The 23,258-nt window shown below is 38.6% G+C and overlaps 1 protein-coding gene across 1 annotated transcript in view; it reads left to right on the top strand.

The window, feature by feature from the left end:
• The first annotated feature begins 20,208 nt into the window (after positions 1 to 20,208).
• Positions 20,209 to 23,258, top strand: part of AKR1D1 (aldo-keto reductase family 1 member D1) — a 48,929-nt gene continuing 45,879 nt past the window's right edge. The window contains exon 1 of the mRNA XM_045792569.2: positions 20,209 to 20,397. Coding sequence (XP_045648525.2) covers positions 20,305 to 20,397 — 93 coding nt within the window. The 5' untranslated portion in view covers positions 20,209 to 20,304. The remainder of the gene's footprint in view (positions 20,398 to 23,258) is intronic.

Raw genomic sequence — 23,258 nt, 5'->3', positions numbered from 1 at the left:
GCGACATTAGTCACAAAGAACAGTGGCACTCCCGGGTCCCTGAGGCTACCTTTGAGAGAGTTACAATGGACATGCACTGGGGGAGGCTGCGGTTTCGCCACATACAGAAGCAGAGATTGTTTGTTCCAAAGGGTTTATCAAAGAGGGCAGACTGCAATCTTTCTGCTCTGGGCCAGAAGTTTGGACACCGCCGTTTTTGCTCTGATCTCTGAAGGACTCAGAAAGCCTCCAGGGAACAAAAGCCACACAGAGGACCAGTTTGTACTGAGCCCATCTCCCTGACAGGGGGTGGGATGACTCTGCCCAGGCAAGGATACCTGAGAAACAGTGCGGCATGCCCCTCCCCCAGAAGACAGACCAGAAGAATAGGTGGACAACAAGCCTATGGTTCCCACAAAACCATAAAATTCCAACACCAGGGGAAAATAGTATATTGAGATCTAGGTGTCACCTCACAGCTCATTTATTTTTCAGATAAAATTCTCCTTTTCTTTTTTTTTTCTTTGTCTTATGCTTTTTCCCTTTTTCTTCTTTTTACTTTTTTCCCATTTCAACTAGATGCTTATTATACCAACTTATATTTCATAGTTGCTTTTTAACTTGTATTTTTTCACATCTACATTTTATAGATATATCCTTCATTTTAATCCTTTTTTTACTCTATTCAATTTTATACACATATTGTATTTATATATTTATATACACACTGTAAAACATATGTATATAGATATATAGATAGATATAGATATAGATATATGTTTTACTTTCCTTGCAATTTTGGAATATAGTGTCTTCTAACACACAGATCAAAATTCACCCAGGAACAAGTGGATCACCCTGCTTTGTCCACACTGTGAGATTATAGTCTCTCTTCCCCCACGCCCCCACCCCGCTTTTTAAAATTTTATTCTTGTGTTTCATTTTGGCTTTGTTTTTCTGTGGTGGCTTCCAACCACTCTGGATTTTTCTAGGGTGCATCTTGCTTGGGTCGTGGTTGATATTTTGGACTCTGTTTATTCACCCACCCATCATTCTCTGGGCAGAATGACTAGAAGGAGAACTCAAAAAAAAAAAAAAAAACTGAGCCGACAATGTTCTCTGCCATGGAGCTAATCGATATGAATATAAGTAAGATGTCAAAGATTGAATTCAGGATAGCAATCATAAAGTTAATAGCTAGGCTTGAAAAAAGCATAAGTGACAATATAGAATCTCTAGGGGCAGAAATGAGATCTAATCAGGCCAAACTTAAAAATGCTATGAATGAGATGCAGTCTAGACTGGATACTCTAACAGCTAGGGTCAATGAGGCAGAAGAGCGTCTAAGTGATCTGGAGGATAAGCTGATGGAAAGGAAGGAAGTTGAGGAAAACAGAGATAGACAACTAATACTGAAAAAAGGCTTGGAGAGATAAATGATGCCATGAAACGTTCCAATGTCAGAATTATTGGGATCCCCAAGGGGGTGGAGAAAGAGAGAGGGCTAGAAAGTATATTCGAGCAAATCATAGCTTAGAACATCTTTAATGTGGAGAAGGAAACAAGCATTCATGTCTAAGAGGCAGAGATCAATAAGGATAGACCCCAACATATAATAGTGAAGCTTGCAAATCGTGGAGACAAAGAAACTATCCTGAGAGCAGCTAGGGAGAGGAGGTTTCTTACCTATAAAGGGAGGAACATCAGATTCACCTCAGACCTATCCGCAGAAAACTGCCAAGCCAGAAAGGGCTGGCAAGACATTTTCAGGGTACTAAATGAGAAGAACATGCAGCCAAGAATACGTTATCCAGCAAAGCTGTCATTTGGAATGGATAGAGAGGTAAAGAGATTCCAGGACAAGCAGAAACTGAAAGAATATGTGACTCCCAAGCCAGCCCTGCAAGAAATATTAAGAGGGATTCTGTAAGTAAAGAAAGACTCCAAGAGTAATACAGACTAGAAAGTAACAGAGACAATCTACAGAAACAGGGACTTTACAGGCAATACAATGGCACTAAATTCATATCTTTCAATAGTTACTCTGAATGTAAATGGGCTGAATGTTCCAGTCAAAAGACATAGAGTAACAGATTGGATAAAAAAGCAGGACCCATCCATATGATATCTACAAGAGACTCATTTTTTAACCTAAAGACACCTCCAAATTGAAAGTGAGGGGATGGAGAACCATTAACACACTAATGGACCTCAAAAGAAAGCTGGGGTAGCAATCCTCATATCAGACAAATTAGATTTTAAACCAAAGACTGTAGTAAGAGATATAGAGGGATGCTATATCATACTTAAAGCATCTAGCCAACAAGAAGATCTAACAATTGTAAATATCTATGCCCCCAACATGGGAGCAGCCAATGATATAAACCAATTAAGAGCCAAAATAAAGAAACACATTGATAATAATACATTAATAGTAGGTTCCTTCACTCACAGCAATGGACACGTCATCTAAGCAGAAGATCAACAAATCAACAAGAGCTGTGAATGACACATTAGACTAAATCAACTTCATAGATACAGAACATTCCATCCTAAAATAACAGAATATTCATTCTTCTTGGGTGCACAAGGAACTTTCTCCAGAATAGATCATATACTGGGTCACAAATCAGGTCTCAATCGATACCAAAAGATGGAGATTGTTCCCTTCATATTTTCAGACCACAATGCTTTGAAACTGGAATTCAATCATAGGAGAAATTGAGAAGGAACTCAAACACTTGGAGGTTAAAGAGGATCCTGCTAAAGAATGAATGGGTCAACCAAGAAATTAAAGAAGAACTTAATTCATTAAAACCAATGAAAATGAAAACACATTTGGTTCAAAACCTATGGGATACTGTGAAGGCAGTCCTAAGTGGGAAGTACATAGCCATCCAAGCCTCTCTCAAAAAATTAGAAAAATCTCAAAAGCACAAGCTAACTTTACACCTAAAGGACCTGGAGAAAGAACAGCAAATAAAGCCTAAACCAAGCAAGAGAAGAGAAATAATGAAAATTAGAGCAGAAATCAAGGAAATAGAAACTAGAAGAACACTAGAAAAGATCAAAACTAGAAGCTGGTTCTCTGAAAGAATTAACAAGATCAATAAGCCTCTGGCAAGACTTATCCAAAAGAAAAGAGATCCAAATTAATAAAATCATGAATGAAAGGAGAGAGATCCCAACTAATACCAAGGAAATAGAATTATTAGAACTTATTATTAGCAGCTATATGCCAACAAATTAGGCAACCTGGAAGAAAGGGATGTATTTCTGGAAACATATAAACTACCAAGACTGAAACAGGAAGAAATAGACAATCTGAAGGGTGCACCTTAGAAGAGCGTAGACCAATAACCAGTAATGAAATTGAAGCAGTAATCAAAAACCTCCCAAAAAACAAGACTCCAGGGCTAGATGGCTTCCCAAGGGAATTCTACCAAACATTTAAAGAAGAAATAATACCTACTCTACTGAAGCTGTTTCAAAAAATAGAAACAGAAGGAAAATTTCCAAACTCGTTCTATGAGACCAGCATTACCCTGATCCCAAAACCAGACAAAGACCCCATCAAGAAGGAGAGTTACAGACAAATATCCCTGATGAACATGGATGCCAAAATACTCAACAAGATCCTAGCCAATAGGATCCAACAGTACATTAAAAGGATTATTCACCAAGACCAGGTGGGATTTATTCCTGGGCTGCAAGGGTGGTTCAACATTTGCAAATCAATCACTTATTAATAAAAGAAAAGACAAGAACCATATGATCCTCTCAATCAATGCAGAAAAATCATTTGACAAAATACAACATCCTTTCTTGATTAAAACTCTTCAAAGTATAGGGATAGAGGGAACATAACTCAATATCATTAAAGCCATCTATGAAAAGCCACAGTGAATATCATTCTCAATGGGGAAAAACTGAGAGCTTTTCTTGTAAGGTCAGGATCATGACAGGGATGCCTACTATCAACAGTATTGGTCAGCATAGTAGTAGAAGTCCTAGCCTCAGCAATCAGACAACAAAAAGAAATAAAAGGCATTCAGACAGGCAAAGAAGTAGTCAAACTCTCTCTCTTTGCAGATGACATGATACTTGATGTGGAAAACCCAAAAGACTCCACCCCCAAATTACTAGAACTCATACAGCAATTCAGCAACGTGGCAGAATACAAAATCTATGCACAGAAATCAATTGCATTTCTATACACTAACAATGAGATGGAAGAAAAAGAAATTAAGGAATTGATCCCATTTACAATTGCACCAAATCCATAAGATACCTTGGAATAAACCTAACCAAAGAGGTAAAGGATTTATACTCTAGATACTATAGAACACTTATGAAAGAAATTGAGGAAGACACAAAGAGATGGAAAAACATCCCATGCTCATGGATTGGAAGAATAATCATTGTTAAAATGTCTATGCTACCCAGAGCAATCTACACATTCAATGCAATCCCTATCAACATTTCTCACAGAGCTGGAACAAATAATCCTAAAATTTGTTTGGAGCCAGAAAAGACCCCGAATTGCCAGAGGAATAGTGAAAAAGAAAACCAAAGCTGGGGGCATCACAATGCCTGACTTCAAGCTATATTGCAAAGCTGTGATCATCAAGACAACATGGTATTGGCACAAAAACAGACACATACATCAATGGAACAGAATAAAGAACCCAAAAATGGGGGTGCCTGGGTGGCACAGCGGTTAAGCGTCTGCCTTTGGCTCAGGGCGTGATCCCGGCATTATGGGATCAAGCCCCACATCGGGCTCCTCCGCTATGAGCCTGCTCCTTCCTCTCCCACTCTCCCTGCTTGTGTTCCCTCTCTTGCTGGCTATCTCTATCTCTGTCGAATAAATAAATAAATAATATCTTAAAAAAAAAAAAAAAAAAAGAACCCAGAAATGGACCCTGAACTCTATGGTCAACTAATCTTTGACAAAGGAAACAATATCCAATGGAAAAAAAGACAGTCTCTTCAATAAATAGTGCTGGGGTGGGGGGCGCTCGGTGGCTCAGTCATTAAGCGTCAGCCTTTGGCTCAGGGTATGATCCCGGAGTCCTGGGATCGAGCCCCACATCAGGCTCCTCTGCTGGGAGCCTGCTTCTTCCTCTCCCACCCCCCTGCCTATGTTCCCTCTCTCGCTGGCTATCTCTCTCTGTCAAATAAATAAATAAAATCTTTTAATAAATAAATAAATAAATAGTGCTGGGAAAATTGAACAGCCATATGCAGAAGAATGAAACTGGACCACTCTCTTACACCATACACAAAGATAAACTCAAAATAAATGAAAGACCTAAATGTGAGACAGGAATCCATCAAAATCCTAGAGAAGAACACAGTCAGTAACTTCTTCAACATTGGCCACAGCAACTTCTTGCAAGACACGTCTCTAAAGGCAAGGGAAACAAAAGCAAAAATGAACTATTGGGACTTCTTCAAGATAAAAAAAAAAAAAACTTGTGCATGGCAAGGGAAACAGTCAACAAAACTAAAAGGCAACCCACAGAATGGGAGAAGATATTTGCAAATGACATGTCAGATATAGGGCTGGTACCCAAGATCTATGAAGAACTTGTCAAACTCAACACCCAAAAAACAAATGATCCAATCAAGAAATGGGCAGAAGGCAAGAACAGACACTTCTCCAAAGAAGACATACAAATGGCCAACAGACATGAAAAAATGCTCCATATTACTAGCCATCAGGGAAATATAAATCAAAACTGCAATGAGATACCATCTTACATCAGTTAGAATGGCTAAAATTAACAAGGAGGGAACAACAAATGTTGGAGAGGATGTGGAGAAAGGGGAACACTCTTACACTGTTGGTGGGATTGCAAACCAGTATAGCCTCTCCGGAAAATAGTTTGGAGGTTCCTCAAGATGTTAAGACTAGAGCTACCCTATGAGCCAGCAATTGCACTACAAGGTATTTACCCCAAAGATACAGATTGTAGTGAAAAGAAGGGGCACATGCACCCCAATGTTCATAGCAGCAATGTCCACAATAGCCATGTCCTTCAACAGATGAATGAGAAAGGGGTAAAGAAGATGTGGTTCATATATATAATGGAATATTACTCAGCCATCAGAAAGGATGAATACGTACATTTGCATCGACATGGATGGAACTGGAGGGTATTATGTTAAGCAAAATAAGTCAAGCAGAGAAAGACAATTATCACGTGGTTTCACTCATATGTGGAATATAACGAATAGCACAGAGGACCATAGGGAAGGGAGGGAAAACTGAATGGGAAGATATCAGAGAGGGAGAAAAACCATGAGAGACTCTGGACTCCAGGAAACAAATTGAGGGTTACAGATGAGAAGGGGGTGGGGGATGGTGTAACTGGGCGATGGGTATTAAGAAGGGCACATGATGTGATGAGCGCTGGGAGTTATATGCAACTAATGAATCATTGAACACTACATTAAAAAATAATGATGTTTAGGGGCGCCTGGGTGGCACAGCGGTTAGGCATCTGCCTTCGGCTCAGGGCGTGATCCCGGCGTTCTGGGATCGAGTCCCACATCAGGCTCCTCTGCTATGAGCCTGCTTCTTCCTCTCCCACTCCCCCTGCTTGTGTTCCCTCTCTCGCTGGCTGTCTCTATCTCTGTCAAATGAATAAATAAAATCTTAAAAAAAAATAATAATGATGTTTAGCCAACTATATGTTGGCTAATTGAACATAATAAAAAATAATAAAGTAAATTAAAAAATAAAGAGCAAATTCAAAATAAGTAGAATAAAAGAAATAATAAAAATTAGAGCAGAAATCGGGGCACCTGGGTGGCTCAGCCGGTTAAGCAACCGACTCTTGATTGCAGCTCAGGTCATGATCTCAGGGTCATAAGATCAAGCCCCGTGTCAGGTTCTGTGCAGCATGGAGTCTGCTTCTCTCTCTCTCTCTCTCTCTCTCTCTCTCTCTTTAATAAATAAGATATTTTAAAAAATTAGAGCAGAAATCAATGAAGTTGGAGATAAGAAATCAGTAGAGAAAAGTCAATGATTTTTAAATCAATGATCTTTTAAAAAAATCGATGAAAGTGATAGAACTCTGACCAGATTTACTCAGACAAAAAAAGAGAAGACACAAATTACTAATATTAGGAATGAAAGAGGAGCCATCACTACTGATGCCATGGGAATAGATGCACTAGACTTAGGTGATTTCAGTTTCAAATTCTATCAAACATTTAATGAAGAAATTGTGCCAATTCTCTACAATCCCTTATAGAAAACAGAAGCAGAGCGAATACTTCCTAACATATTTTATGAGGTCAGAATTACCTTAATACCAAAACCAAAGACATTTTAAGAAAGGAAAACAACAAATTAATATATCTCACAAATTTTAATGCAAAAATTCTCAACAAAATATTAGCAGTTTGAATCCAACAACGTGTAAGAAACTATATACCATGACCAAGTGGGATTTTTTCCAGGTATGCAAGACCTGTCCAACAGCCAAAAATCAATTAATGTAATTTATCACATAAACAGGCTAAAGAGGAAAAAGTATAATAGATACAGAAGAGGCATTTATGACACCCATTCATGGTAAAAACAAACAAACAAACAAACAAACAAACAAACCTTCAGCAAACTAGGAGTAGTGAAAACTCCTCAGGTTGATAAAGTCTTCAAAAGCCTATAGCTAACAAGTACTTTATAGTAAGAAACTAGACAAAACAGGCACATAGACCAATGGAACAGAATACAGAACCCAGAAATGGACCTTTGGATCTTTCAGCAGCTAATCTTTGACAAAGCAGGAAAAAACATCCAGTGGAAAACGGACAGTCTCTTCAATAAATAGTGCTGGGAAAATTGGACAGCTATATGCAAAAGAATGAAACTTGACCACCCTCTCACACCATACACAAAGATAAACTCCAAATGGATGAAAGACCTTGATGTGAGACAGGAATCCATCAAAATCCTAGAGGAGAACATAGGCAGCAACCTCTTTGACATCGGCCACAGCAACTTTTTTCATGACACATCTCCAAAGGCAAGAGAAACAAAAGAAAAAATGAACTTGTGGGACTTCATCAAGATAAAAAGCTTCTGCACAGCCAAGGAAACAGTCAAAAAAACTAAGAGGCAGCCCATGGAATGGGAGAAGATATTTGCAAATGACACTACAGATAAAAGACTGGTATCCAAGATCTACAAAGAACTTCTCAAACTCAATACACAAGAAACGAATAAACAAATCATAAAATAGGCAGAAGATATGAACAGACACTTTTCCAATGAAGACATACAAATGGCTAACAGACACATGAAAATATGTTCAAAATCATTAGCCATCAGGGAAATTCAAGTCAAAACCACATTGAGATACCACCTTATGCCAGTTAGAATGGCAAAAATTGACAAGGCAGGAAACAACAAATGTTGGAGAGGATGAGGAGAAAGGGGATCCCTCTTACACTGTTGGTGGGAATGCAGGTTGGTACAGCCACTGTGGAAAACAGTGTGGAGGTCCCTTAAAAAGTTAAAAATTGAGCTACCCTATGATCCGGCAATTGCACTGCTGGGTATTTACCCCAAAGATACAGACATAGTGAAGAGAAGGGCCATATGCACCCCAATGTTCATAGCAGCATTGTCCACAATAGCTAAATCATGGAAGGAGCCGAGATGTCCTTCAACAGATGACTGGATTAAGAAGATGTGGTCCAGGGGCGCCTGGGTGGCACAGCGGTTAAGCGTCTGCCTTCGGCTCCGGGCGTGATCCCGGCATTGCGGGATTGAGCCCCACATCAGGCTCCTCTGCTATGAGCCTGCTTCTTCCTCTCCCACTCCCCTGCTTGTGTTCCCTCTCTCTGGCTGTCTCTCTCTGTTAAATAAATAAATAAATAAATAAATAAATAAATAAATAAATAAATAAATAAATAAATAAAATCTTTAAAAAAAAAAAGAACGATTTCTCAACATTTGCTGCAACATGGACAGGACTGGAGGAGATAATGTTAAGCGAAATAAGTCAAGCAGAGAAAGACAATTATCATATGGTTTTACTCATTTATGGAACATAAGAAATAGGAAGATCAGTAGGAGAAGAAAGAGAAGAAGAAAGGGGGGGTAAACAGAAGGGGGAATGAACCATGAGAGACTATGGACTCTGGGAAAAAAACTGAGGGCTTCAGAGGGGAGGGGGGTGGGGGAATGGGATAGGCCGGTGATGGGCATTAAGGAGGGCATGTATTGCATGGTGCACTGGGTGTTATATGCAAGCAATGAATCATGGAACTTTATATAAAAAACTAGGGATGTACTGTATGGTGACTAACATAATATAATAAAAAATTATTATAAAAAAATAAAAATTTTAAATTTAAAATTTTTTAAAAAATAGTAAGAAACTAGATGCTTTCCTAATTAAATCTGGAACAAGGCAAGGATGTCTTCTCTTATTACTCCTATTCGACATCTTACTGGAAGTCCTAGGTAATATAATAAGACAAGAAAAGCAAATAAAAGATATACACATTGGGAAGGAAGAAATAAAACTTTCTTTGTTTGCAAATGACATAACTATCTATATAGAAAATTCCAAAGAATCAAATAAAAATTTCCTGGAACTAATAAGCAATTATTGCAAGGTTGTAGGATAGGTTAAATACACAGAAGTCAAATGCTTTCTTATATACCAGCAATGAATACTTGGAATTTGATTTTTGAAACATGGTAATGTTTAGATTAGCACATAAAAAATGAAATATATATGTATGTACAAGAATAAATAATAATATGCACAAGATCTATATGAAGAAAATTACAAAACTGAGGAATGAAATCAAAGATCTAAATAACTGAAGAGTATTCTGTGTATATAGACAGGAAAACTCGATATTATCAAGATGTCAGTTCTTCCCAACTTGATCTATAGATTCAACACAATCCCAATCAAAATCCCAGCAAGTTATTTTGTGGATATGAACAAACTAATCTGGAAAGGCAAAAGACCTGGAATAGCCAACACAATATTGAAAAAGAACAAAGTCAGAGGAAAGACCCCAAATAGCAAACATAATACTGAAGGAGAACAAAGTCAGAGGACTGATACTATCTGACTTCAAAAATTATTCTAAAGCTACTGCAATCATAACAGTGAAGTGTTCGCAACAGGATAAACAAATAGATCAGTAGAACTAATCTCTGACCTTTGACAAAGGAACAAAGGCAATCAATAAAGGATACTTCTGTCAACAAATGGTGCTGGAACAACTAGACAGCTATGTATAAATAAACAAATATAAACGTAGATCTTACACCAGTCACAGAAATGAACTCAAAATGGGTCATAGACCTAAGTGTAACTGCAAAACTATAAAATTTCTCGGGTATAGCATAGGAGAAAACTTACGTGGCCCCAGGTTTGGCAATGAGTTTTTTCGTACAACACCAAAAGTATGACCCATAAATGAAAAAAATGGATTAAGGGGAATGTCATGAACATTTAAAAACTTCTGCTGCAAGAAAGAGATACAGTTAAGAGAAAAGACAAGCCACAGACTGGGAGAAAATATTTGCACACTGCATATCTGATAAAGAACTGGTATCTAATCCAAAATAATACAAAGAACTCAAATTCATCAATAAGAAAACAAACAACCCAATTTAAAACTGAGCTAAATGTCTGACCAGACACCTCACCAAAGAAGGTACACAGATGGCACATAAACATACAAAAAGATGCCCAACATCATATGTCATGAGGGAATTTCAAATCAAAACAACAGTGAGATACCATTGCACATGTTAGAAGACTAATATGCAAACATCAACACTAAATGCTGACAAGGCTTATAACCACACAAAACCCTGCACATGAATGTTTATAATAGCTTTATTCTTAATTGCTAAAACTTAGATGCAACCGAGATGTCCTTCAATAAGGGAATGGATAAACTGATATCTATACAGTGGGATATTATCCAATGATAAAAAGAAATGAGCTATCAAGCCACAAAAAGATATGCACATTGCTGAAGAAGTCAATTGGAAAAGCCTACATTCTGTATGATTCCAACAATATGAAATTTTGGAAATGGAAAAGCCACAGCAATAGTAAAAAAAATCAGTGAAATCAGTGGTTACGAGGAGTTCATGCAGAGGGTTGAAGAAGGGATGAATATAGTTGGAGCACAGAGGATTTTTAGGGCAGTGAAACTAATCTGTGGGATTGTGCAATGGTGGGTACATGTCATCCTACATTTGTCGAAATCCATAGATTATACAATTCACAGTGAACCTTAGCGTAAACTACGGACTTTAGTTAATAATAATGTATCAATATTGGATCAGTTATAACAAATGCATTGGAAAAACTGGGAGCAGAAGTTTAACATGGGAAATCTGTACTTTATGCTCACTTTTCTGTAAACATAAAACTGCTCTAAAAATAAAGTCTGTTAATTGAAAAAAAGTTGTAGCCACTTAACCTGCATATTTCCAGATGTTTATAAAACTTATTAATTCACAGTACAGTTTTTGTCTGATCTTAAAAATTACCTATATATTAAAAAATCAAAGGCAGAGTTAATCCAGGTTTATTCTGATGATTGATTCTTTCCTCAGTTATTGTTAATAAAATCCATGCTTGCAAACAAGAATAAAAATCCTTTGGTTCCACTACTACATAAGCCACAAATGAAAAGATTGCTACATATAAAAAATCCATAGGTAATTAATCTATGGGTAATTAAACAGTGTGATATTGATGAAACAACAGATCAGTAGAACAGAATCAATAGCCCAGAAATACACCTGCATAGATATGGTCACCTTGACAAAGAAGCAAAGGTAAATCAATGGCCAAAGAAAAGTCTTTTCAACAAATGATACTAAAAAGACTAGACACCATATGCATATAGAATTGCAGGGAACATTGAACAGCCAAAACAATCTTGGAAAAGAACAACAAATTAGGAAGACTCATACTTCCAGGTATCAGAACTGACCATGAAATGGACATATGACACAGGTTTGCCTTCCTTGCTCACAATACTTCTTCCAGAAAGTAAAAATTTACAGAATACTTTATCACAGTTATTTAACAAACAACAATGCCTCTGTCCAGAGATCACATTTATTGGCAAAGAAAGAATGGCAGTGGGCTCATGTCTGCACAAATCATGGTCTAAGCTTCAAGCGGAAGCAGCTGGCTTAATAGAACTGTGTAATGGACTACTGAAGACTCAGCTCTAGGGCCAGCAATATAGTCTTTGTCAAGTGGTTCTTTGGGATTTTTCCTAGTATTTCGCAAATATGAATAATTTATACAGTGAATACTTATGCACACATAATTTTATGCTTTTGCCAATGTAACTATGGATAGATTCCTGGAACAAGGATTTCTGGATCAATGAGTAAATGTATATTTGATTTTACTAGGTCGTGCCAAATTTCCCTCCAGAGGGGTGTACCATCTTGCGTTCCCATCATCGAAGCATGAAAATCCCTGCTTCCTCATATCTCCAATAGGGCAGATTTTTTTACAGTCTAATACGTAAAAAATAATGTCTCAGTTTAAATTTTCATTTCCCTTATTATGAGAGAGGTTGAATAACTTTTAACATGCTTAAGGGCCATTTTAATTTCTTTTAATCTGAACATTCAATTTTTTAAGTAACTTACTGTGTTGTTAACTATTCTCCAGTTTTTAAGCACTGTTCATTAATTAGGAATATGATCCAATTTAAATGTCCTAAATGTGTGTGTGCACATATTTTTATTATTATTGTCTTTGGATTTTGAATATAGGAGAGTTTTCTTCTATACTTGTAAGGTCACCCACGTTTTTTAACCTTTTAGGACTAGCTCCCTTCATTCCTGTTCTTAAAGTGTTTTCTTAGCTACTCAGGTATTTTCTGTATGGTATTTATAATCAATTTGTCTGGCTACAGGAAAAAAAACCATACATTTTTGTTATGAGTATACTAAACGTACAAAATAACTTAGGGTAAAAAATATGTTGTAATTTCTAGCACATTTTGTAATATTAGTTTGCAGTTTAAAAGTGTTGAATGATCACATTTTTTTTTTCTGGTGTGATTTTTGGATATGTTGATATTAGGCGCTTCATTTTCATCATGCTTTCCTTTTGCCATCTCTCTATGTGGTTTGATTGCAATCCTTTTCTGTTGTGATATTTAATATGTTTTCTTGTATTTTTTGTCTGAGAAGGATTCTGTATTTTTGTAGAGGGTGGGAGCAAGCCAGAACAATTTTCCTATCTTCACTACTGGGGAGACCTCTTGTTACCATCAAGAATCCAAACATATGATCTCCCCATGAAGCCACTTCTGCAATTCTGAGATCTGCTTTCTCTTGGTCCATTCTGCCAGTAGCTGGAACACTTTTCTTCCTTGTTCTCAGTGTTTTACTCTACTCCCAGCAGTCTTTTCCTCAAAATATAATTCTGTTTTTGTTGAGGTGAGTTTTTCCTGGCTATTGCTGATGTCCTTAAAGAATTACACTACCTCAGGGGCGCCTGGGTAGCGCAGTCGTTAAGCGTCTGCCTTCGGCTCAGGGCGTGATCCCAGCGTACCGGGATCGAGCCCCACATCGGGCTCCTCCGCTGGGAGCCTGCTTCTTCCTCTCCCACTCCCCCTGCTGTGTTCCCTCTCTCGCTGGCTGTCTCTCTCTGTCAAATAAATAAATAAAATCTTAAAAAAAAAAAAAGAATTACACTACCTCAAGACTTGCTGATCTTCTTGCAGCCCTCAGGGACTATTCATGGGCTTTTTGTGTTTACCTGCATACTGGATGCTCCATTTCTCAGTGTCAGTGATTATCTTCAGATTTGCTTTCTGAGGCTTCCACTCAGATGTAGATGCTCTCTTCGATGACTCAAGGGTTTAGGGGGAATTTCTGCATTCTGGGGACACTCTCTGGACATCAGAACTTCTTTTTCTGTTCCAGCCACAACTTCTAATAGACTAAATCTGAGTTACACAGGATCCTACATTTTTAGGGCATAAAGCCCCACCATAAAGCTTCACTAGGTTTCATGGAGTTTACTTTGTCACCAATTTTATTGAAGTTGTCTGTTGTGTTTTTTTTTTCCCCTCCTAGTTGCTCTCTGTCTAGTCTGAGGGCAATTGGAAAGATTCAAGCACTATACTACAATCATCATTTTCTCTTTCTAGAAGTCTCCCATAAAATCTCAAGCAAAATGGTGTCAACCAAGAAAGAATTCACTAAAAATTAAAGCAGACAGGCTTTTATTTGGGCAATTAAAATTGCAATTCAGGAAACATGGATTCCTAAATTTTGTTATGAAGAAGACATAAAGAGGGCAGGGTTATAAAAGTGAAAGGTTATAATAGTGACAAAATATGAAAGATATATGAGAAAGTTATTTCAGGAGTTTGAAAAATTAATAGTAGCAGGCAGTTCTCAGTCAGGTCCATTATACAAAATAGGAATTGAAACTAGGTTAACCGGGATGGTTGAGTTAATATGTGAATAGATTAAAATTTGTCAAATTGTGTTAGCTTCTTTCAATGTGAAGTGTGGGAACAATTCAGGTGTCATGGTGAGGAAGGAGTTAAGTCCAGGCTGAGGACATGCAGTTGGCAAACAGTTCATGGTTCCTCTGATAAGACAATGCATAAATTCCTTCTCCTTTATGGTCTCCTGAGCCTATTTTAAAAGAGACTCTTTTAACTAGGCTTGCTTGTTCCATTGTGAAATCTCCTTTTAGGTTTCCTCCCTTTGATCAAAATCTTTCTTGACAAGAAAGCATCAATGATCAAACTTTTGGTTCTGGTCCCATTGTGTTGCCAGAGTGGTTAGTACCTGTTCTGGGTCCATTATGTCCCTTAGAATGGGGAGTCTCATATCCTCATATATCTTTAAGCCTGGGACTACACTTGAGTGACAAGAAGAATATTTTGGGAAAGGAGCTTTGGGCTACATCAATTGAAGTGTCATTTTCTAGTGTCAAAGTGTAGAGCAGATGAGTACTCCTCCTTGCTCAGCTAAAAGATAATCAGGGACTATCTTATTACCAAGAACTTTGGCCAGAGAGTCTAAGAATCTTTGTTGGGCTCCTATTGCTTCAGTAGCGGATTCTGCAATAATTTCAAGAAATAAGAAGTAGTTGTTCATTATAGCCTCAATTACATTTATACCTAATCAAGCAAGTAGGGACTTACCAAAGAAGCAAATCCTGAATCATGAACACTTCCTGCTAAACTAACACTATAAATTCAGGGATTAGAGTTGGCCAATGAGATCACTTATTTTGCCTTTGAAAGTTAGGGGCAAAATTAGATTTTTCTCCTAGCCTGAAATAAAAGGTTGTTCTACATTCCAGAGGTTACCACAGCTTAGGAATGATCTGGGAGATAAACAGGAGGGTGTTATCTTTACAGGCCAATGTCAGAGGAAAGGAAAGGAAAAGAAGGAGAAAGGTTTCATGTTTAGTTAAAGTATGAAGTCTTGATGCATTGTCTTGGGCAGAAGCAGTCTACCTCTATGTCAGCTACATCTTCTCCTGGTCAATATGATTTAGAGATCTCCAACACCTGTACAGGATCAGCCTTTTTCAACTGTGAGATGTGTACCCAAGGCTCAATACCTTTTAGTTTTGCAGCAGTGTCAGTGGTCAGCAGCACTTGATAAGATCCCTTTCAATGAGGCCTGAAGGCTTGAAGGCTGTCTTCCTCTGATGACATTTATAAAATACCCGGTCACCATGCTCTGTAGAACAAAGGCTTGAACATAAGACATTAAAGTCTTAACAGTAGCTGGCCATCCTAGCACAAGACAACAAAGGATCAATGGAAGATTGTATACTGATAGAATTCCAAGGGTTTTGCAAGATTTCGTTAGTTTGTATGCTTTGTCCAGTGAAGTGGGAGCTTCCATCACTAGAAATTGTGGAAAATGTATCCCAAGTGGGAAACACATTCTCTAGCAGGTTTTTTTGCCACCAAAAGAACATCAGCCTTGCAGCAGAGGAAAGCTTCAACCCATCCAGAACACATACAAACAATAACAAGAACATCTCGATAACACACACTAAGAGACAGTTGAAGTCCAGCTGTAAGGTGTTCAAAGGGTCTAGGGGAAGAAGGTCTAAGACTTCTGGAAACAAAAATAACTTTTCCAGAATTATAGAATGCAGGATTCCAACAGCAATGAGATCAAGACCTGAGCTGAGATCAAGAGTCAGATGCCCAAATGACTGAGCAAACCAACACCTCAATCCTTAGCTCTTTTTGAATAAAGATTTAGTTTTTCTGAGTAGTCAAAATGTGATTAAGTGTCACTGAATAATGACAAAACATGAAATATATATGAGAAAGTTATTTCAGGAGTTTGAAAAATTAATAGCAGCAGGTAGAAGTGGAAAGAAGAGCAGAACTCATGTACCATTGGAGTCTTTTAGTATCCCGCCACCAGTCAGAAAGCGGGCACCAGAGTGCAGACAGAGATAACTGTGGTACATCCAGACAATGACGTATAATTCACCACTAAAAACAAATGAGCTACCAACCCATGAAAAGACATGGAGCAACCCTGTGCATATTACTAAGTGAAAGAAACCAATTTGAAAATCTGTACAATATTCTGAAAAAAGATAAAACTTTGGAGACAGTAAAAAGATCAGTGACTGCCAGGGAGAGAGAGAGGGATGAATAAGCAGAACACAGAGGATTTTTAGGGCAATCAAATTATTCTGTATGATACCAGTATGGTGGATACATGACACTATACATCTTTCAAAATCCATAGAGGGTACAATGTGAACACTGAACCCTAATGTAAACTATGGACTTTGGTGGATAGTAATGTCAAACAGGTACCTCAACTGTAAGAAATGTACCACTCTTGTGGGGGATATTGATAGTGGGAAAAGTCAGGGCAGTAGATGGAACCCCTCTGTTCTTACTGCTCAAATTTGCTGTGAACCTAAAACTTCCCTAAAAAATAAAGGCTATCTAAGAAAAAAGAACTCACTGGATGGACTCAGTAGCAGAATGGAGGAAAGAAGACAGAAGAAAGAGTTAGTGAACCTGAATATAATTCAGTAGAAATAATCCAATTGCAAAACAGAAATAAAAAATACTTTTAAAATTGAAAAGAGGAGGGGTGCCTGGGTGGCTCAGCTGGTTAAATGTCCGACTCGGTTATGGCACAGGTGACAATCTCAGGGTCGTGAGATGGAGCCCCAAGTCGGGCTCAACACTGGGGATGGAGCCTGCTTAAGATTCTCTCTCTCTCTCTTCCTTTGCTCCCCCCCTCAAATAAATAAATAATTCTTTTAAAAAAAAAAAAAAGGAAAGAGGAAAGTAGCAGAGTAGGGAACTCCAGGGTTCTGCCCTTTTATAAAAAAGCGACTAATGAGTTGGCTAAAGTGTCAGACTCATTTTTTTGCAGAACTGCGGAGTCTAGTCAAGAACTTAAAACAACAAGGGGTAAGCTTAGTGAAGAAAGAAGTCGCTGCTTGGCAGTAAGAGAGAGGGCTGTGGTGGTTCAAATGGCCCACTGACCATCCCCCACAACCCTGATCCATGGCAGCCATGAGGACTAAGCCCACATTCCTGGTAGAGGATGCTAGTGCCACAGGAAGCAATGGAGATGTTACTCTCAAAAAATTGTTGTGGGTCCCAGTCTGTCTGGTGGCTCCGTGAAGGAACATGCAAAGGTTTGCTTTTATTTTGCCTAACTCGAAGCATTCCTAGGACAAAGGTAGCTGCTCAGGAGGCTTTTGCTGTGTGCATTTAAAGACAGAAATTTCAGGGGCACCTGGCTGGCTCAGTCAGTGGAGCGCGTGGATCTTGGTCTCAGGGGCATGAGTTCAAGCCCCACATTGGGTGTAGAGATTACTTAAATAAATAAACTTAAGAAGAAAGAAATTTTGGCTCTGGCAGCCTGGGGTTAGTTGGGACAACCAACAGACTGAAAAGCCTGGGAAGGAAGAAATTGGGAAAGGAGATATGTGATGGTGAGGGGTGGGGGACACTTTAATCAAGAAGGTCACACATACTGTCAGGGCTAGGCATGTGGTCAAAAAGTTCTGAGAAGACCCTCAGCTTTTATCTCCGACTGGCCTTCAGGCTCCATGCTAGCTGGAAGCAAAGACTAAGGCAGCATTGTAATTAGTGTGGCTAAGCATTGAACTGGTGCCCTGAAGAGGCCAATCTGCAAAGACTAAGAGAATATTTTTTTCTTTCTTTTTTTTTTTTTTTTTCACTTTTTGCTCTAGGCATTGAAGGAAACGGTCAAAACACCAAGTGACCATGACTGCTAAGTTAGCTAAACACAGCTTTCACATAACAAATAGCACAGACTTGCCAAAAATAGTTTAGAGAAGTCAGTAAAAAAACAAACAGTAACAACCCACAAACAAGCAGCAGCAGAAACCCCGAGGAGGAGGAAACATCTGATTTTCAGAACTGTCACACTGTAATATTCAAAATTTCCAGTTTTCAACCAAAAAATTACAGAGCATGCAAACAAAAAAATATCACAGGGGAAAAATCACAAGTGTCCGTAAGGATGGTCGGGCATTGGACTTACTAGACAAAGACATGAATCAACTCTCTTAAATATGCTCAAAGAGCTAAAGGAAGTCACAGGGAAAGAACTAAAGGAACCAGGAAAACACCATCTCACCAGATACAGAACATCAGTAAAGAGATAGAAATTGTAAAAATGAACCAAACAGAAACTGTGGAGATTAAAAGTACAATAATTGAAATGAAAACTAACTGGAGGGTTTCAATGGTAGATTTAAGCTGGCAGAAGAATTAGGGAACTGGAAGATAGATCCATTAAGATCATCCAGTTTAAGAAGAAAAAAGAGAAAAGAATAAAAAAATAAATAAACCATACTTAAGACCCCTATGAGATACTATCAAGTACCAACATATACATAACAGGAGTCCCAGAGGGAGACGAGAGGAAGAAACTAAAAGAATGTTTGAAGAAATAATGCCCCCAAACTTCCCAAATTAAATGAAAATCATGAATCTAAATATCCAAGAAGTTCATTGAGCTAAACACCAAAAAGTCAATAATAATAAAAATAGAGAAACATATACGAGCCAGCATCTTAACACGTAAATGTGTACAGTAGGTATTTGTTGGATGGATTTACAAAGGTAGGTGAAGGTCACTATTGCCCATGTGATCTGCCCCAACCTAGTTTAAATCATTGTATTCACTGGCTGATCATATGTATGTAAACGAGAATGACAGTCCCAGGAAGAGGGCAAGTGAATGAGAGGCAATTTTCAGCACACTTTCACCATGCTGAGGTCACCAGGTCCAAAGCTCACATTTTATACACAGCACAATCCTTTGGAGGAAGACTGTATTAAACATTTGTTGGTTGTTTCTCTACCCACTACTTCTTTCCTTTCCCTTAACAATCTCCAGATTATGCCCAGATGAGATTAACCCCAACTCTTAATTTAGAAATGGCTTCTAGTTGTCTGCAGGTGATCAATCTTTTATTTCCACTTTGACATCATGATTGGCTTAGTGATGGATCCATGAAGCAAGAAAGGCAGTGGAGACCAAAAAGACCACTTCTAGGTTGCTGTGTGAGCAATGGGGTAAGGAAAAATCTCTATTTTGTTGAGTTTGTATCTGGAACCATGTCACTCCAAGGACCGGCCACCATCTTTTAACAATAAGGGGCGAGCGAGTCTGCCGAGAGAGCGAGGAAGCAGAGACATGGACTGGAAGGTAAGAAACTGGTTCCGGGCCACATCACTTGTTCTTCTGGCCCAGTGTTTTCCAAACTTAACTAGGTAATAAAATCCCAGATGCCTTCTCAGTTGTGCTGCATCAGAATGCCCAGGCAAGTCCTGGGAAACTGCTGTATTCTCACGTGAAGCTAGCCCTCATGTTGAAGCTTTCAGAAATATGAGCCAATAAATGTCCTTTATAATTTAAGAGAATTTGAGATTAGCCTGTTACTTGCCTGGGAAAGCATCCTAACTGGTAGAAGCCATCTAGATTTGTTTCTTTTGGGGTTTTCCCTCTTTTCTTTATAGAGAAGTAAGCATCAGCTCTCAGTGGGTGATGTTATTTACATGCCTCTGATAAAGTTCAAAGGACAACCTCAGGCTTTTCAAAACGACTTGAAAAAAAAAAAACAGGTTGAGAAATACATCTGCTAATCTCTCTTCCCACCCACTGCTCCTCCCTCTGGCTCTCCTTTCTTTGATTAACGAGGCCCTAGAAGATCTTTTCAAAAAGACTTCTCTAGAGGCATCCAGAATCACTCCTAAAAACTTGAAACACAGACTCTCTCCAGGATGAACCTCAGCCCTGCAAACCACCGCGTTCCTCTAAGTGATGGAAACAGCATTCCTGTCATCGGTCTGGGGACTTACTCAGAACCTAAACTGGTAATTTTTTTTCTCTCTTTCTCTTTTATTTTAATGCTTTTGAAACTTTCCTAGAGCATAATCTTTAATTCGTTTTGAGTGGATCTCATTGATTTGGTTTTTATAATAATGAAAGTAATCTCCAAGGAGTACTATTTGGCATCCTGAATACTGAGCCAGAGGTTAAAATTATATCAGGGTATAATTTAAAATTATCTTGGATTAGAAAGTGGGACCTTTCTTCTTCCTTCGCTGAAATTTAGCTGAATGGGGATTATTAGAATGAACTGAGGCACGTGAAGTTTCTGAGTTTACTGCTTGTGGGGGGTTTTTAAAACTTATATTTGAGAATTTCCAGTTCAGTCTAACAAACATTTAGTAAAAACCTCCCAGGTATGAAGCACTAGGCTATAGAAGCTTCAAATATGAAGAGAACAGTGTCTGTGCTGCCTAGGGATTAAAAATCAAATAGAGGAAGCAGACTCTTTAATAGCTAATTGTAGAACAATGAAGATAAGAGTAAATGCTATCCTAGAACTATAAATCATCTCTCTGAAAACACGGACAAGGGAATAGTTAAATTTGACTTTCAAGATTGAGTGGGTTTCCATTTAAACACAGTTTCTACTTATAAGAAAAATATCTTTCTGCCTTCCTCATTGCAATTCAAATTTAATGCTGATTACCAGAACAAAGAGTGGTATGTGTAAAAATGCTACCAGATTTGTGGGATTGCGTAGGAATGACTTCTGGAAAGCTAACTGTGAGTTAGAAGGCAGAGAGGGAGAGCTGAGGCAGGACGTCTGGGGCAGAAGGGGAAGTATTGAGGCACAAGGATAAATGATACGTCCGGCAAAGACCAAGCCCGCAGTGGCTGGTCAAAGGAATTAGTGGTGGAAGCAACGGCAGCTGGCTCTGGAGATGCAGGTTGACACTAGATCATAAAGGACCTTGAATACCATGCCAAGGAGTTGGAGCTTCACTCTGCATAAAAGGAGGAATTATGTGAAGTTTGGAAACAGAGGAAAAGCATCACGAGATCAGTGCATTTGAAAGATAACTCTGTGGCAGCATAGAGAATGGAAGGCAGAAAAAAGAAAAATAAGCCAAGAGTAGTTAACTCTTGTATCACAATCCCACATTCCACTGCAACTGCCCAGTCCCCTTGTTTTTGATAATGCAAAGGAAAACCACTGTTGGAACAATTACAATGGTCTGAGTCATTGGCCCCTTCCTCTTCTTACTTTGCCCATTGTCTGTCTATGACCTCATTCATTCACAATCTTGGCTGCAACAACATCCATGCAGAGACACCTAAATCTCTATTTCCTATTTTTTTGTTACATATCCCCATACAGCTGTGGACTGGCTACATCAGAACCACTTGGGGATTTTTTAAAAAAATACAGATCCTTAGGCCTCACCTCTAGCGTACTGAATCTGGGTCTTTAGAGGTAAAGGCTGCTTTTAACAAGCTCTTTGGATAATTCTGTTGGACAGTCAAGTATGTACTCTGTCTTTACAGACACCTCTAACTCAGTATGACAAAAGTACACTATCCATCTCCCCTTCCCCCACTCCCCAAAATACTTCTCCTCCTGGCAAATAACACTACCACTCTGAGCCCCCCATGCCAGAAGTCTGAGTATATTCCTTCATTCTGCCCTCTTCCTCATGTCTCCTTGTCCACATTACATCCAAACGATGGCTGTTCAACTTATCTCAGAAATCGGTTTTCAATTCACACTCTCCTCTTTATCTCCTTTGTCACTGTCTTAGTTGAGGTTCTTAATTTATCGTTAGGCTATTCTTTCTATTTTGTCCCCTCCAATTAATGATCCAAAGTGGGGCTGTCAGGATCTTCCTCAGACCCAAATCTGATCATGTCACTCCTGTGCTTAATTATTTCAATGGCTGTCTATCAATTACAAGGTAGAGTCCACATTCCTTACCTTGCACACTGAGCTTTCAAGGTTCAGTCAAGACCCGTCTGTCCAGCAGAATCTACCACCACTCTTCCACCTCTCCCTCTGTGTGTGGAACATAACTGCTTAAGTTCCTTGAACAACTCTCCCGTCTCCATGCTTGTGAACATGCTGCCTTCTACCTGGAACATGCTTTCTCCTGGTTTGTTCAGTTAGACAACTTCTACTAACCCTTGAAGACTCAGCTCAAGGACACTGCTCCATAGAATCCCATCCCTCCAGCCACCACAACTTGCCCCTCTTGCATGTTCATCTGGCCCCTTTTACTTGATTCTACTGTAGCTCTTATCATACTGTATTATAATCCTTGTTTCTCTGAAAGCTGCCCCACAAGACTGTGAAATTCATTATGAAAGGGAGAATGTCGTGTTCAATTCTCTATTTCCAGGATAGTATCTAGTATGTAATGGGTATTCGGCTGATACTTTCGAATTAATAAGTTTGTAAAAGGGGATCTCTATGTTTCTGAGCATCAGAAGCTAGGGAGATATAAATGGATATGATAATAACAACTAACATTTTGGGGACACTTAACATGTGCCAGGAACTCCTTTAAGTGCTTCACATTACATGTATTTTCTAATTTAATCCTTAACACATTAGTAAAGATATACCATTTAACTCCATTTACAGATGATAAAACTGAAGTATAGAGAGATTAAAAAATTGCCCCAAACTTACAATGCTAGGGAACAGAGCTTGGATTTGAACCAATGTACTTTGGGTCCAGATCCAATGTTCTTTTTTTTTTTTTTTTAAGATTTTATTTATTTATTTAACAGAGAGAGAGAGCACAAGCAGGGGGAGTGGCAGGCAGAGGGAGAGGGAGAAGCAGGCTCCAAAGAGGAGCAGGAAGCCCCAAACAGGGCTCGATCCCAGGACCCTGGCATCATGACC

The sequence above is a fragment of the Ursus americanus genome, chromosome 3 (genome assembly GCF_024610735.1).
Source record: "Ursus americanus isolate L20-20 chromosome 3, mUrsAme1.1.p, whole genome shotgun sequence".
Classification (NCBI taxonomy): Eukaryota; Metazoa; Chordata; class Mammalia; order Carnivora; family Ursidae; genus Ursus; species Ursus americanus.
This window is presented reverse-complemented; position numbering and strand designations above follow the sequence as displayed.